The sequence below is a fragment of the Dendrobium catenatum genome, unplaced genomic scaffold, assembly GCF_001605985.2.
Source record: "Dendrobium catenatum unplaced genomic scaffold, ASM160598v2 fragScaff_scaffold_847, whole genome shotgun sequence".
Taxonomy (NCBI): domain Eukaryota; kingdom Viridiplantae; phylum Streptophyta; class Magnoliopsida; order Asparagales; family Orchidaceae; genus Dendrobium; species Dendrobium catenatum.
Window position 1 is genome coordinate 2,352,111 of NW_021319309.1, and position 16,035 is coordinate 2,368,145.

General features: G+C 36.9%; 1 protein-coding gene across 2 annotated transcripts in view; it reads left to right on the forward strand.

Annotated features, from left to right (window-relative positions):
• LOC110113628 (uncharacterized protein C630.12) overlaps window positions 1–16,035 on the forward strand; it is a 52,967-nt gene that overhangs the window by 11,918 nt on the left and 25,014 nt on the right. For both annotated transcript variants that reach the window (XM_020846280.2, XM_028696824.1), the window contains exon 4: window positions 9,038–9,173. In XM_020846280.2, coding sequence (XP_020701939.1) covers window positions 9,038–9,173 — 136 coding nt within the window. The remainder of the gene's footprint in view (window positions 1–9,037; window positions 9,174–16,035) is intronic.

Consider the following 16,035-nt stretch of genomic DNA (forward strand, 5'->3'; position numbering starts at 1 on the left):
AAGCTTCCATCTATATGTAAAGTATGCACCTACCCAACATCACGTTCCAACACAACTTCATCAAGATCAGTGGAGAAAGAAAGGAGACAACATACTTTCTTGCCAAGACTCTAAAGAGGACTCTTGCATAATCACTCAACTTTGTATGCATGAATATGAATGAAATTTCAAAGCATGAGATTTATGAAATTTTTTTTTTAATCATAATTGCCAACCCAATTTTCACATGAAGTTAAAAGAGAGAAGAAAATCTGGATTTAGATATGAGATCAACTATGAGTTTATCTTAACTAATCATAAATTACGAGAATGCGCAAATATTTTCAACAAGTGTTATTCACAAAATTCGATATCTCATTTTGATGAAGAATAACCCTACCATCTCATAGCAAAGCTCAAAAGTGATTCTAATAACTTATTTGAAAGTCCATTTATTGCAGGTATTGTATCACAATCAATGATAAAGAGAACTGTAAATCGGTATTGGCAAAAATATTCATTCATATTTTCACCGTTTTAAAGAGGAAACATGCCTTTCTTAGTTTGCTATCAAAAATACTTTGGCCACTATACGAAAGAAACAACCCAAATGAGTCACTCATAAATGATGGTTGGAGCTTTCTCAAATGAACGAATCATATAGACTCATAAAAGTGCTTTAGTAGAGATGAAATCATGCTTATTCAACATAAGAAAAGGTATCATTTCTTAGTAAACATTTACACAAGTGCCTCCAGTATATATTTTCTTCAAAGAAATGCCACGGCTTCTATACTTCTCCACACAGAACAGAATCTAACCATGGCACTTAAAGGGCAAATAATCATTTGGGCATGCATATATATATGTACTCATACATATCCGGCATTGAAACTTTGCACGAATGATATCCAACAAAGGAAGTAATAGAAGAAAAGCATCACCACTCTCTTCTAATGGCATTTCAACCAACACTTGATATGCAACATTAGAAGGTTCATACAAAAGAAAATAACCACATAAGGCATCGTCTCACATGGCATGAATTTTAAACAGTTTTGATATATGTGCCGAGAAGGAAGAAACCACTTAAAGATTTCCTTTACATAACTCATGACAGAGAACCATGACCTAGTTATGAATCTTAAATAAGAATTAGAATACCAAACCTCAAGGTACCTACTCTCAAAACCAAATCATTCAAAGCCCAAAACATTCACGTGTTACCATTTAGCTCAAGATTATAAGGGATTTAGAGACTACTCACTACACATTCATATACCAAGATTTTAACTCAAGCTCAAAAGAACCAAATGCTGCTCACATTCAGGAAAGGTGCAAAGAAAGGAAGAATCCAGGGAAAGAAAAAAAAAATGAAGAGGAAGAAAAAGAAGAAGAAAAGGAGAAAGAAGACGGAGGTATACCTGCTATGAAAGGGGATGCTCACGGCTGCAATCTGCCAAAGGGTAAGTTCCGGCTTCGGCTCTGTCTGGGGTTCATGAATCAGACAAGGGACGGAGGAGAAGGCTCGGCCTTCGGGTCTACCGCGAACTAGAGAGACGGGAGCATGAGGAGTTCCTCACGGGTTCGATCCAGGGAAGGAGGTCGGGGGTGCTGCCATCGGGATCGGCGGAGCTGCTGACGGACGGGACGATGGGCTTGGTTCGGAGAGGGTAGTCGTGGGTTCGGTCCAGGCGTGTGAATCCAGGAGAGGGAGAGGGCTGTCGGGTTCGGACGTGGAGGCGACGGACAGGGCCTTTTGGCTCTTGCTTGAGTTCCGACCGAAGGGAGGAGATGGAGCGGGCTTCCACCTAGCTTCTTTCGCGAACAGAGAGAGAGATTGAGTGTGAGAGAGGAGCGAATGCTCCGCTCCCTTTGACATCTCCGGACCGAACAGATCGAGAGAGAGCGTGAGAGAGGAAGAGATCCAGCGGCTTTCGGCTTGGCTTCGTGCGAACAAAGGAGAGAGCCCGGCGTCGGGACTTCTGCGTACAGGAGAAATCCCGAGAGAAAGGGAGTAGGGAGTTCGGTCTTGGAATCGAGAGGGAGCGGGATGAGGAAGAGAGGAGAGCGGGGTCGTTTGCGGCTAGGGCTTCCTCGGGCACCAGGGACAAGAACTGAAAAGGGGATCCCGTCCCCTGGTCTTGTGAATCCACCTCCCGTTTGAGGGCTTACGCGAGTAAAAAGCTCATCACAACAGGTCTCGGGTTTTGACTAAATCGGGACCGTCAAATTAATTTCCGGATTCAGGAAACAAGTTCAAAATGTAGTAGAAAGTCAATTAGGGTTCAAATGAAATTAAGTTTGGCATATTGGGGCTGAAATCAACTCAACATTGGGTTCAATTCAGGTTGGTTCAGGATTGACCCAACTCGATTAAATTAATACGACAGTAATAATAATAATCAAACTCGAATCGAAGCTAATTTGGGTTGAATCGAGCCCGACGAGGCCCGCTCAACTCAATCAAACGCGCTCGTTGGCAAATTGGAACAAAAACGAGGTCAACAATAATTAGTAATTAATTATAATTATAATTATTTGATTAATTATAATTAGGTTTACTTAATTATAATTAATTATTAACTAATTATAATTATGATCAATTTACTAATTATAGTTAATTACTAATTACTAATTAATAATTAATTATAATTACCTAATAATTATTATAATTAATACTAATTATAAATAATAATAATAATTACATATATACATGCAAATAAAAAAATGCCTCCCCTCCATTCTCTTTCCTCGGCGTTCGTGTCGGACCTGCAAACCACCTAAGCATGCCTTTGTTGGCCGTGATAGGAGGGAACCCGGTGTGACACCTACGACGAGGTAGGCGAGTGACCCCTCGATCCACGTGCCAACCCCGACAACCCCGCGAAGGTATGAATTTTTCTAAACTCAAAACTCTGTTTCAATGTTCGTGGCGAACCGGAAAACCACCCCAAGCACGCCTTTGGTGCGCGTGGTGGGATGGGACCCCGGTGCGGCACCTACGGCGAGGCGGGGTCGCTCATAAGTACCCCCGGGCCGGGGGAAAGCAAAACTGTATCTTTTTATAAAATACTTTTTAAAACCCCAAGCACGCCTTTGTTGGCCGTGGTGGGAGAAAAAAAAAAAATAAATACAACCGCCATGGTGTCTCATAAACACCAACCGTGCACGCCTTTGGTGGCGTGGCGGGTAGGCGGCATCTTGGTTTTTTCCCCTTAACGGGGGAGACGTCGGGAGGTTGCCGAAATTTGGATTGAAAATCCAAGGACTTGGAGCAATTCAGAGCATGGACACGATTGAACTGCGAAGGACTTGTATTTGGACTTGATTCAATTGACCTAAATAATATGAACTCAAATTTAAAAGAAGAAAAGAAAAAGAAGAAGAAGAGCACATAACTTGGACTCTCATTTGAACTCTAGCAAAGACTTGAGTTGGACCGCAGGGGACTATGGTTGAACTTGGACTCGAGCTGAACAAGGACTTAAATCGAACTTGTGGACATTTGAATAGCAAAGAACATGAACTAGACTTATAATTATAGAGAGCATAATCTAATGTATAATGCTAAAATCTCTCATATGAGAAGCGATCAAACATATAAGTATGAAACCCATGCAAAACAAAATTTTAATGCTTGATCTATTATATGAGAGAGACGGTGATCAATTACAACATTTGTATTCATTATGCGATTAGTTTACAAGCACACTCAAGAGGCATGCACTGAATACAACGACAAATTCATTGTGAACAATAGTGATTCGTATGCAATGATATGTCTACAATCGACAACAAGGAATTTCATTGAAATATCAAAGGGTTTTCTTACATGTTACTAATCATGAATAGAGATAAGAAATGTGTGTTCGTAACCTATCTACAAGATAAGGTTACTAAGAATACAAACTCAATTACAAAATCAAAGCTTGGGTTCTTTTGAGCAATACCATGATTGTAGTCACAATGCAAGCTTTTCACTCAATATCAAGAGACTTGTAATGAACACACTGATCTAATTACATGTGCATACGGAGATTTGATCCCCTTTCAAAGAATGTGGAAAATATGTGACACATGATATGATATTGGTAAGTTAATATGTCCAAATGAAATGCAATAAAGCATATACAAGACCTGCAATGAATGTAGAGCCTACAAGCATTATTTATTAACAAATTATGATGAAGAATCATGCAACCAAATGCCATAAAAAAAGGTTTGATTCATGCAAATCTCATGCAATCAAGCAAAGATCGATGATGGACATCTGCAAGTTGATGGTAATAAGAACATTGTGACATCCCCATAGTCAACGCGAACAAGCACATTACTGTCCTACAAGCTACTACAAAATCTCTTCATGAGTACAACACAATGAAAGAGAAAGGTACTATCTCCACTTGCAGAAACCATGAAAGAGAAAGGTACTATGAGATAGGCATGAAGGAATGCAAATGGTACAAGAAAATACAAATTATCCATGAATGACTATCAAAGATCTGCAACACATACGATCTCTCTACGAAGACAGATGTATTTGCCACATGCCACTGATGGGTAGATGCAGAAAGACTTCAGTAAGTGCAGTATCCTGAAGTCACTTTCAATCTATGGAATACATCTACCTGCCTACCTATAGCAGTGGCGGATGTACTGAAAAGATCAAAGACTACCATAAAATATATGAAGAATATGACAAGTGCAATCTCCTACGATCTAAGGCAGGAGACTTGTTAGTGCACTACAATCTATCAGCAAAAGGCGAGTAGTGCACGACAGTCTACCTGTACGAAGTAGCGAACAACTCCATTTAGAAGCTGCTACGCCACGCCACCGGATCTGCAACTCTTGTACAAGCAGACAGAAGACGTCTATAATTATTTCAAAGTACCCCCGCACGTGCATTGTAATTTGTATACACATAGGTACACTAAGGGGGAAAATATAATCCAAACCCGCATGGGCCCCGGCGAGCGTGTTATTGGTACACACGTGATGTCTAGGGATGCTGCGCGGGTTATCAAATTTGAACACGATCCTCCTAAGAAGATAAAAGGAGTGGACAGGGTTCAATTATAAAATGCCCCCAAACACCCGCATGGGCCCCGGCGAGCGTGTTATTGGTACACACGTGACGTCTAGTGATGCTGCTCGGGTTGACAAGTGAATTCAGGTTCGAAACCGATCCTTCTATACGGGTCAATAGAAGTCGACAGGGTTCGAACCAACAAACAAATATACGGTTGTGGCGACTGTCATATTTGTCTTAATACATTCATATTAGGCCTTCAAGGCCTATAACAATAAGAATTCACTATCAAGGGCATAAAGCATATAAAACCCGATTCTGTCGACAGCTAGACAGAGTCGACAGGTTCAAGCCTTAAATGGAAATGACCCCAAACACCTCGATGATGGCCGTGTTGAATGCATATCTCAACCGGAGGGGTTCCCAAATATTTTAAATATCATATCAAAATCCAAAACTCCACAAAAATCCAAAAATACCAAAATCCAAAACTCCACAAAATCCAAATTCTCAAAATCCCAAAAAATCCCAAAAATATTTAAAATTGAAATTATCTATCCCAATGCTTAAAGCAAAATCCATCCACCCTCCGCAACAGTTTGTCGGGGTGGACAAATTCGAATAAAATCTAGCTCATAAAAAGCCAAATGCCTAGTCGAAAATATCACTAGGATCCATTCTCAAACAATCTCTTGCCAGTAAGGGCGTGATACGTGTCCTCTAGCCGGGGCCAAATTTTCGGAGCCCACAAAACTCAAAATTTAAGTGGAGAAAATTCAGGAATGAGAATTTTAAGTTTAGAACTTTTTGGTCATCCTCCATCATCTCTCATCAAATCTATGGACAATGAGCATTTCTCATTATCCCTCATTCAACCTACTGAAGCCTTACCAAAATCATAAATGCCCTCATCACTATATTAATACACCCAATCTTTGGAGAATGAGCTTTGTGTCTACACTAGATGAGAAAAGAAAAATCAAGAAATTGAGTAATCAATATATCTCTGGCACACCCAAAAACCCAAACTTAATTTAATGACTAGTGAGGTAAAAATTGGTGAGAATAAATATAGAGATGATGATGCTGATCTCCAGTTCTCCACTATCCTATTGCCTTAAAGGGAAGGGGTAATAAGGTCATGCTCCAAATACGTAATATATGATTTCATTACTTATAAAGGGAATTTACTTAGATTTTGTGCTTTTGTTACTCCTTTTGATAAAATATGATTGTAAATAATATTCATGAAACCCTCCAAGTAGAAGAGCTGAAATGAAAGAAAAATAGGCTTTAAAAAAGAATGGCATGCGGGAAGTTTATGAACTTCCACCAGGTAAATAACCAGATGGATGCAGATGATTATTTATAGTTGAACATAAAGAAGATGGGTAGATGGGAGCGTGGATATATTTAATATCCAATTTATTGGAAAAGGATGTACTCAATCACGTGATATTAATTATCAAGAAACTTTCTCTTCAGTTGCTAAACTCAACACAATTAGAGTTTTGCTCTCTCTTGTGACAAATTTGGAGTGACATTTGCATCAGCCTTGCTATTAAGAATGCTTTCTTAACGGGGACCTTAGGAGTAAGTATACATAGAGATCCCATATACATTGAAAAATCAGAGAAACATCAATAAGGTATGTAGACTCAATAAAGTTCTAAATAAGGTATGTAGGCTCAATAAGGTATGCAGACTCAAACAATCTTCTGATACTTGATTTATAAGATTTTCTAAATATATTGAAAAGTGTGGGTACACTCAGTGTCAAATTGATCGCATTGTTTTTTTTTTCATGCACTCACCTAAAGGAGAAAAGACAATTCTTATAGTATTTGCTAACAATTTTATATTATTTAGTGGCTTTGATATTGAGCTAGTCAGACAAAAAGAATTTTTTGCATGAGAATGAAGTAAAAGACTTGTGACATCTAAAATATTTCCTTGATAAGGAAATGATATGATTAAAATGATGTATTGCTATTTATCAATGGAAATATATTTTTGAGCTATTTCAAAAAATGAGAATGCTTGAATGTAAGCTTGTGAAAATTCTAATGGACTAAAAAAGATGATATCACCATTAATAATACGCTCATTGATAAATGTAGGTATCAATGCCTTGTGGGCAAACTCATCTACCTCTCTCTCACTGATCCTAATATTGGGTTCTCTGTTAGTGTTGTAAAGCAATTCATGAAGAATCCTATTGAAGATCACATGAAAGCTATTAACCGTACTCTTAGGCATCTCAAAATGAAACCAGAAAAAATCCCATTATATAAATAGTAATCAAATAAGGAAATAAATATTTTTATAGATATTGAATTATTGATTGGGCTTGAGATGCATTTGATCGAGGATGTATCTCTGGTTATCATTCTCATGTATGGGGAAATCGGATTACATGGAGAATTGAGAAATAATTTTTGGTCTCATGAAGCAATGTTGAAGTTGAATATAGGGCAGTGACGCTTGATATTTGCAAATGAATGTAATTAAAAATATTATTTAAAGAATTAACTTATCAAGTGAAAGAATTCTCTATAAGTGTAGTGGGACAACTAGTTTGCGATGAGTATTATAAAAAATGTTATCCATTATGACATGACTAATCATTTTGAGATAAACTGACATTTCTTCTATGAAAAAAATTGAAAATGGACTAGCTCAACTAAATCATGTCTCCCAAAAAACACTAAAATTGCATATTTTCTTAAAGCTTTAATCAATGTGAGTTTTAATTAACCAATCAAAAAGCTTAGGCATGATCAACATATACCACCTAGCTTGAGGGAGAGTGTTGAAATAAAACCAAAATCCATGGCTATTACGTTTCCATCTACAAAATCCTGACTATCAATGCACAACATCTTTCTATCTACAACAATTAGTTGATAGTAGCTTTCCATTTGTAACAATCCAACAATTCGTGGATGAAACATTCTTTTGGCCATGTAGTTAATTATGCATTCAAGAAACAAAGATTAATTTCTAGATTTACTCCTTTCCTTGACACTTATTTCTCCACCTATTTATGTATAGCTTTTTATTTAGCTATTAACACATAATAAAAGAATAAAATTAGTCATACATTCTCCCATTTTAATTATTAAGAATCGAGCTGATGCTTTTGACCAGAATGAACATGTCGATATCCATCAACGGGTCTATCTATCACTAATTGGTTACTCAAACTTATTTTTGTTGTGGTGGCGTTATGCATCATTAAACAATCTTTAGCTTTCATGTCTTATTAGGGAACAGGAAGCATGGTTCCATCCCTATGTACATTGTTCATATGAATGATGCTTCCTTCTTATGAGAGTTTCATCCTCTTTCGGTGATTCATATGATCTTTTTATGCCTTTGTTGCCCTAATCTGTGCATTCTTGCACCCAAGAAATTTGAATCTACTTGTTTGTGGTCACATAATGGCAAAAAAGGAAAAAAAGAAAGAGAGAGAAAAAAAAATGAAGACATACCATAGAAAGAAAGAACGAAGAATTTCTTGATAAAACGCAAGCATGTGGATCTTAACATTCCAAATAAACAATGTACTTATCACGAGGCTAATAGGGCTGTTAGATAACGCCATACTCTTGTACAAAGATTATGGCGTTTGGTCTACAATTTTGTGACCCTTAATTCCATCTCACTAAGAAATGTCAGTCTAATGTTTGTAACTCAGCGTTCTGTTTTTCTTGTCAACCTTTAAATGCAATTGGATCATTAAATATTGAAGCAGTTGAGATTGTGAATGCATCCAATATTTAGATTTCGCATCATAAGAGTTTTCTTCAATCATAGTCTGTGAAGCATGGAGATTGTGAGATATGGTATTATACAGGTAAATGATATGAAAAGACTTGCAAAATTGTTAGACATGCAATATAGAAGAATACTGCAAGTGAATACATTCTTAAACGTGTACATGCACATGCATATCTAAAATCCATCGATCAACTTAATTTGTTTTTTCACACAATACTTCGATGTTATTTACTTGACCAGGTGGATGGAATCATTTAGCCGTTTTAAGCATATTTTTGGTTTGGAGGAACATGGAAGATATTCAGATATCTTGGTTTATTATCTATGTGGAAATCATGATATTGGTTATTCAAGTTTCCATGCACAACATCCCGAGGTAAACAGGTTCCAGTTATATATGCATTCTTTTTGCTATATTATAAGTTTCCATTCAAATCTAATGAAAGAACGTCCCTTCATTTAGGATTACATTGTTAGCTGTAGAAGGGCACACCATATTGTTGTTGATGATTAATGTTATCAGGTAGGCTATGTGCATTTAGATTGTATAATTGGTCAAACCTAACCCAATTATCCAATTTCTTCTGTTAACCAAACTAAGCACAATAACTGATTGGTTAGGATTTTGTTTTGGCTTACTGAAAGCATTAACATGTGGTTGATCTCCCTTCATCTTGGAGAGGCAACAAACCTAGCTATGTTTGTATATTTTGTTCTGCCTTTGCAGTCATTCATGTGAAAACTTTCCATGCATGGCTTAGTTTCTAATAACAGATATTAAATCAATGAGATTGGTTGCAAGAAGGCATAAAAATAGAAACCTTGCTTGAATGCAAGTGTTTTTACTCATAAAAACTACTTGGCCCAACCTACTTCAAAAGTTTAAACTGATGGAGAATGTGCAATCGAGGCTTTATAGATAAATGCCCAACTAATTTTAACGAGTTTAAGTTTCGGGATAAATTTTTAGAAGATAAATTAATTTTAGATAAGAAACTACCCAGAGATTTCGCTCTCATTTTGCGAAAACTTAATGATCTGAGGTTTGGTTTTTCATAAGCGCAAGCCCCTATAGTTAATTACTTCTCTCGATAATGAGAGAGCACTTTCGATTAAGGCTAGTCATTGGATATGCATTAAGTACCCATCATAAATGAACAACAAAATTAGATATTGAAAATTGAAAATTTATCACCGCGTACTTAAAGTGGATGATGGGGGGAATGATGATGAACCCGATCAAGATCCTATGGTTTCGTTGTCCCAGGCAATCAGGGTTCGTAGTCTACTTAATCAAAGGAGGTTGTCTACCCAATCTGACCAAATGATCCTTATCGTCAATCATGGGTTGCTTCATACAAAGGTACCTTGTAGACTTGGGGTGAATGTTAGGCTAAGAGGGCATTTTTGAGTCCATTTTAACTAACAAAGGGTTTTGTGCGCTATCGATTCTACCCTAGTGCTTTATTACTCAAGGATTTAGAGCCATTGAGGAACATTTGGGCTCTGACTGTGATCATAATTTAGTGGTATCATTTGTCTGTAAAACCACGCAGTTAGAGGGCCCCGATCAAAATCGTTTACCTGTGGTGCCATTTGACTGCTAATCCACCGATTAGAGGACACACTCCCCGTCCTTACTGGTAGAAGATGGTTTGAGAATGAATCATAGTTATATTCTTGATTGTATATTCACTTTTTTTTAGCTGAAGTGATTTCTAAATTTATTCACCTGAACAAATTATTGTGGAGGGTGGATGAATATTTGTTTCAAGTGATTTATTTCATCTTAAATATTTTAAATTTTAGTGATTTTTGAGTTTTGAACTTTTATTAAAATCAGAGCTCCTTTATGATTAGTTTTGAGATTTAGGGGCATTTAAATGATAAAAATCCATCCGGTTGATATTAAGTTTCAATACGGCCATCATCGGGGTGACGTTAAACTTATTTCAAATACTTGTATTTATTAGAATTTTAAAAGCATTTAAAAAGTATAATCCCCTCTAGTTGAGATTAGCTTTTAACACGACCATCATCGTGGATTTATGGGTATTTTTCATTTTATTTGTCGAATATTGTCAATTCTGCTTGCTTGCCAACAGAGAATTGGGTTCAACTTCTAATTTTTGGAGTTATTGTATAAATATCGGAACCGAGACTATGTATTTTAATATATGCATTTTCTTCATAACATACTTTGAAGGCCTAATGTGAATGTATAAAATTCAAATATTCTAACAAATTTAATGAGTTCCAGCTTCGAGAGTTTATGTTTTTAATAAGTGAACCTTTCTCATAAGAGGTTTTGAAGTCCTAATGTGAACGTATAAAATTAAATACTTCGGTTAATGCTATGATCGTGTATTTGTTCATTGGTTTAAGTGATGTCAACTTCGGTCCATTTAAGGAGGGGGATTGAACTTGAACTTAGGTTCACTTTTGACCTGCATAACATTCTTTGGCAAGGGTTTTGAGAGTGTAACTCACTTGTCGGAGCATATGCGGGTGATTTAAATTTCTTTTTTTTTTAATAATATGCATGCCTTTCAGTGTACTTGCATAATGTATATTTGCACGCTTTTAGAGCGATATATTTAAAATTTATTTGTTATTTTTGATCCGCATTGCAAGTGCATTCTCAAACTTCATGTGTATGCATATGTCATGCTTTTAGGGCCCGTACGATAAGTGATTTTTTAGCTCATTTTTACATAATGCATTTATATGGTGTATATGCATGTGATACAGTGGATGTTTATGACATATCTGCATATTCTCATACACATTCACGTATTCGTTTGCATGTTGGCATACTTGTATATGCATTTATATGTTTGCATGTATACTTATATGCTAACATATGCATTTGCTCGCTACTTATTGTATTTGCATGTTGGGTGATGCATGCATGATGTGTTTGCATGTTGTATTTGGTACATGCATGATACATTTGTTATTTGGTGTATGCATGATGCATTGACATGTTGCCCGACATGTATGCATAATATACATGCATGTTTTATGCTTGCAAGCCTGAATACTTGCATGTGTATTCAAATGCTTGCAGTTTACTTTTATATGCATTTTGTGTAACACACCTGCACATTTGCATGATTATTGATATGCACATGCAATTTTTTTGGATGATCAGTAGTATATTCATATGTTGATATACATGCTTGTGCGGTGCACTCATATGATTATAGGTACAGATACAAGCCACTTCATCCATTTATATAACGTGTTTGTATGACTTTGATATGCACACATTATACAATAGGGGGCTCGTAGGTGACACCTTTCAGTGATTTGGCGCGTTACACGCACTTTAATGAAGGTTCGTACAACTTGTGATACATAATAGTTTGCTATTTTGTTTCTTTTCAAAGAAAAATATTCACGGGGTGCACAATATATTCTTGGGGCACATACGAGTCTCCTGACTTTAACAACTGACATATACGCTACAATGGCACCTGTGCACTTGTGTCCTCTCCCTTGTCATTTTATGCTTGGAGTTTGGTTCAGTAGGTACCACAAGGGGATTCATTTTCTGAGTTATAAATATGAATCCCTACCCTAGTTCATTTCTTTACACATTTCAAATTTAGAGCGTGTGTTTCTGTGGGACTTGTGTGTGCACGAGCGAATTAGGAGCTAAGGGTGAAAGTTTTAGTTTGTGCTTGTTGGCGAGTAATCAATTCTGCAACAAGTTCACTGTAAATTCTATTCTATTACATTTTGATTTTCGTTTATTTTTGCTTTTCAATGTTTGGAACTTAGGATGTTGTGTATTTTTTATTTTGTTGACTTATGAGTAAGGTTAGATTTCAAAATTTTTCTAATTCATTTATTATATATATTAAATTTTGGCAGCAACCCGACATTGTCCTCATGTAGCGACTGCATCAGGGTGTGCTAGGACTTCCTGCCTGCCAAGAAAAGATAGTTACGGCAGGTATCAAGTGTATCAAGTGACACAATGACCGAAATTTTTAATTTCTGCCTACCAAGAAAGGCTGTCATGTGTTTTCAAGTATCTATTTATAAAGCATGGCAGTTCTCCTCCTATGAAGAAAGACGGTCATGGGTACTTAATTTTTCATATATAACAAATTTTCCTGCCTGCCAAGAAAGACGATCATGGGCAATTTTATGCAAACAAATTTTTCTGCTTGCCAAGAAAGACGGTCACGGGTACTTATTTTCATACAAACAAATTTTTCCGCTTGCTAAGAAAGATGATTATGGTTACTAATTTTCATGAAAACAAATTTTCCCGCCTTCTAAGAAAGGCGGACATGTGTACTTATTTTCATGCATAACAAATTTTCCTGCCGCAAAAAAAAAAAAGGTCACGGGTACTTATTCTCATGTATTGTTACGCATAAAATAACTAGTATTAGGGTTATACCTCAAATTGCACGGCGGCGAAGACGACGATTATGATGATACTTACGACGCACGAAGAACTTTAATTTAATTAATTTTAATTAAGTTTTTTTTATTAAAAAATATTTATTGGATTAAGGCTAGAGAGAGAAAGAGATAATGTGAGAGATTTCTCTTTTTTAGTGTGAAAGAGAGTGGAAAGAGAGGGATAGGCTAGTTTTTTTTTTTTTTTTGAGAAAATGATGTAGTAATATGGTGGTGGTAAGTGTGGTGCTAGAGAGAGAGACTCTCTCTCCAATTTTCGAGAGAGAAAGAGGATGCAATTTTTTTTCTCTAGGTAGAGAGAAAAAAAAGGGAATGAGGGTGAGATGAGTTGTTTGAGGTGGAGAGGGAGGTATTTGAAGGGAGAAATTATGAATTTTCTCTTCTCTTTCTAGAGAGAGAAATCTCTAGCATATGACAACGTTCTAAGAGAAGTGATATGGAGAGTTCTAGAAAAGAAGGGTTAATAATTCTTTTATTCAAGTCATTAGGGATATGTATGCAGGAGCTGTTACTTGTGTTCAAAGACAAGGTGGCTTGACCAAATATTTTCCTATTTTAGTTGGATTACATCAAGGATCAACCTTAAGCCCTTATCTTTTTTGCTTTAGTTATGGATGTTCTTACTAGATATTTGCAAGAGGATGTACCCTAGTGTATGATTTTTGTTGTTGGTATTCTTCTCGTTGATTAGACTAGAGAGGGAGTTGAAGCTAAACTCGAATTATGGAGGTCAACCTTAGAGTCTAGAGGTTTTTATTTGAGTAAATCTAAAACGAATACATGGAGTGTAATTCTAGTAGTAATAGATCTAGTGAGGGGTTTGTGACTTTGAGCGATCAAGTAATTAATAAGTATACTAATTTTAGATATATTGGGTCTATTGTTGAGAGTGATGGTGAAATAGAGGAGAATATTATTAGTAGAATTCAAGTTTGATGGTTGAAGTGAAGGAATGCTTCGAGCTTGTTGTGTGATAGAAAAGTACCACTCATACTTAAGAGAAAATTTTATAAGATAGTGGTAAGACCTACATTGCTTTATGGCTCAGAATGTTGGCCATTAAAAGAGAAGCATAATATTAAGTTAAGTATTGCTGAGATGAGGATGTTCAGGTGGATGAGTGGATTTACTCTTAGAGATAGGATATGAAACGAGGATATTCGTGAAAAGGTTGGAGTAGCTCTAGTGACAGATAAGATTAGAGAGAGTGGCCTTAGATGGTTTGGTCATGTAAAACAACGGCCTTCAAATGACCTTGTTAGGAGAGTAGATGCATTAAATTTTGTCTATGTTAAGAAAGGTAGAGGTAGACCTAAAGAGACTTGGTTATAAAATATTAGAAATTATCTTTCGTTATTAGATTTAAATGAGAATTTGACTCTTAACATGACACAATGGAGAAAAAGAATTCATGTAGCCGACCTTGTAGTGGGATAAAGGCTCGATGTTGTTGTTGTTGTTGTGTAGGGCTAGAAAGAGAAAGTGAAGAATGATGGGGCTCTTGTATGTGGAGGGTGTAGAAAGTGTTTAGGAAGTTTTTTTGTGAAGGGATGGTAGGGATTTAAGGAATGTAGAGAGAAAAACCTGAAAAATCAGAGTTAGGGTTAGATTTAGGAAGAGGGAGGAAGAAGATGATGGGAAGGAGCAGAGGAAGAGAAAATGAGGGAGGAAGGATAAATGGAGCAAGGAAGAAGAAGAAGAATAAGATGAAGAAGAAGAAGAAGAAGAAGAAGAAGGAGAGGCGTGTCCGGCGTGTTGACTTAAAAAAAATATAGAGCAAACAAAAAAAATTCAAAGCATTAACCGCCTTTGCCGACCCCACTTTGCCGGACTACGCATCTTTTCGGAGAGATTGACAATTCAAAACGATGGAATTCGGAGAAGAAAAAATAACTTACACACGCTCGTTCGCTTCGCTCCTAAGACTCTGTCATTGCTGTTTTTGTTCGTTGCTTCGGAGGAGTCTAGGGTTGGCCTTTGATCTTCTCCTTACGTCGTTGCTATTCGGTTCCGTCGCATCGCAGGAGGCGAAGAGATTGCACGCGTCACTCCTACTCCCTTATCGCTGTTCGGCTTCAGTTCGTAGAGGACGCGCACGCCGCTTCTCCGACTCCCCGTCGTCGTTCGACTTCGCTCTTCGACTCCATCGTTTCCGTTCGACTTAGCTCCTTCGATTCGCATGAGGTGGAGATCGCACGGGTTGCTTCTTCCGACTCCTTTGTTGCTGTCCGACTTTTCCATGCGGGAAGGGAGAGATTGCACGCGTTGCTTCTGCGGCTCCTTTGTGCTGTCCGACTTTGCTCCTTCGACTCCCAATAGGAGGTAAAAAGAGATTGTACGGGTGGCCTCTTCGACTCCTTTGTTATGTTTGACTATGCTCTTCTACTACTAGCCGAGTCAAACTTAATTGAACCACCTTATCCCTCTCTTCTTATGATATAATATCTTATGTATATTATATTATATACAATATCATATAATATTATATACACATATATAATAATAATAATAATAATAATAATAATAATAAAATAAAAGAAAATGAATAAAATAGAAAAAAAGAAAGTCTTTCAAACAAGTGTCGAAGACTGTGGGTTCCGAAAATTCGGCCCCGGCCTCCGCCCGCTCTTCTTTTTTATTCGGCGAGGGAGTTTTAACGGAATAAGTTTCGGGGTAAATTTTGGAAGACAGATGGGTTTGTAGATAAGACACTACCCAGAGATTTCGTCCTCATTTTGCGAGGACTTTATGATCTGAGTTCTGGTTTCCTATAGGCGCAAGCCCCTATAGTTAATTAC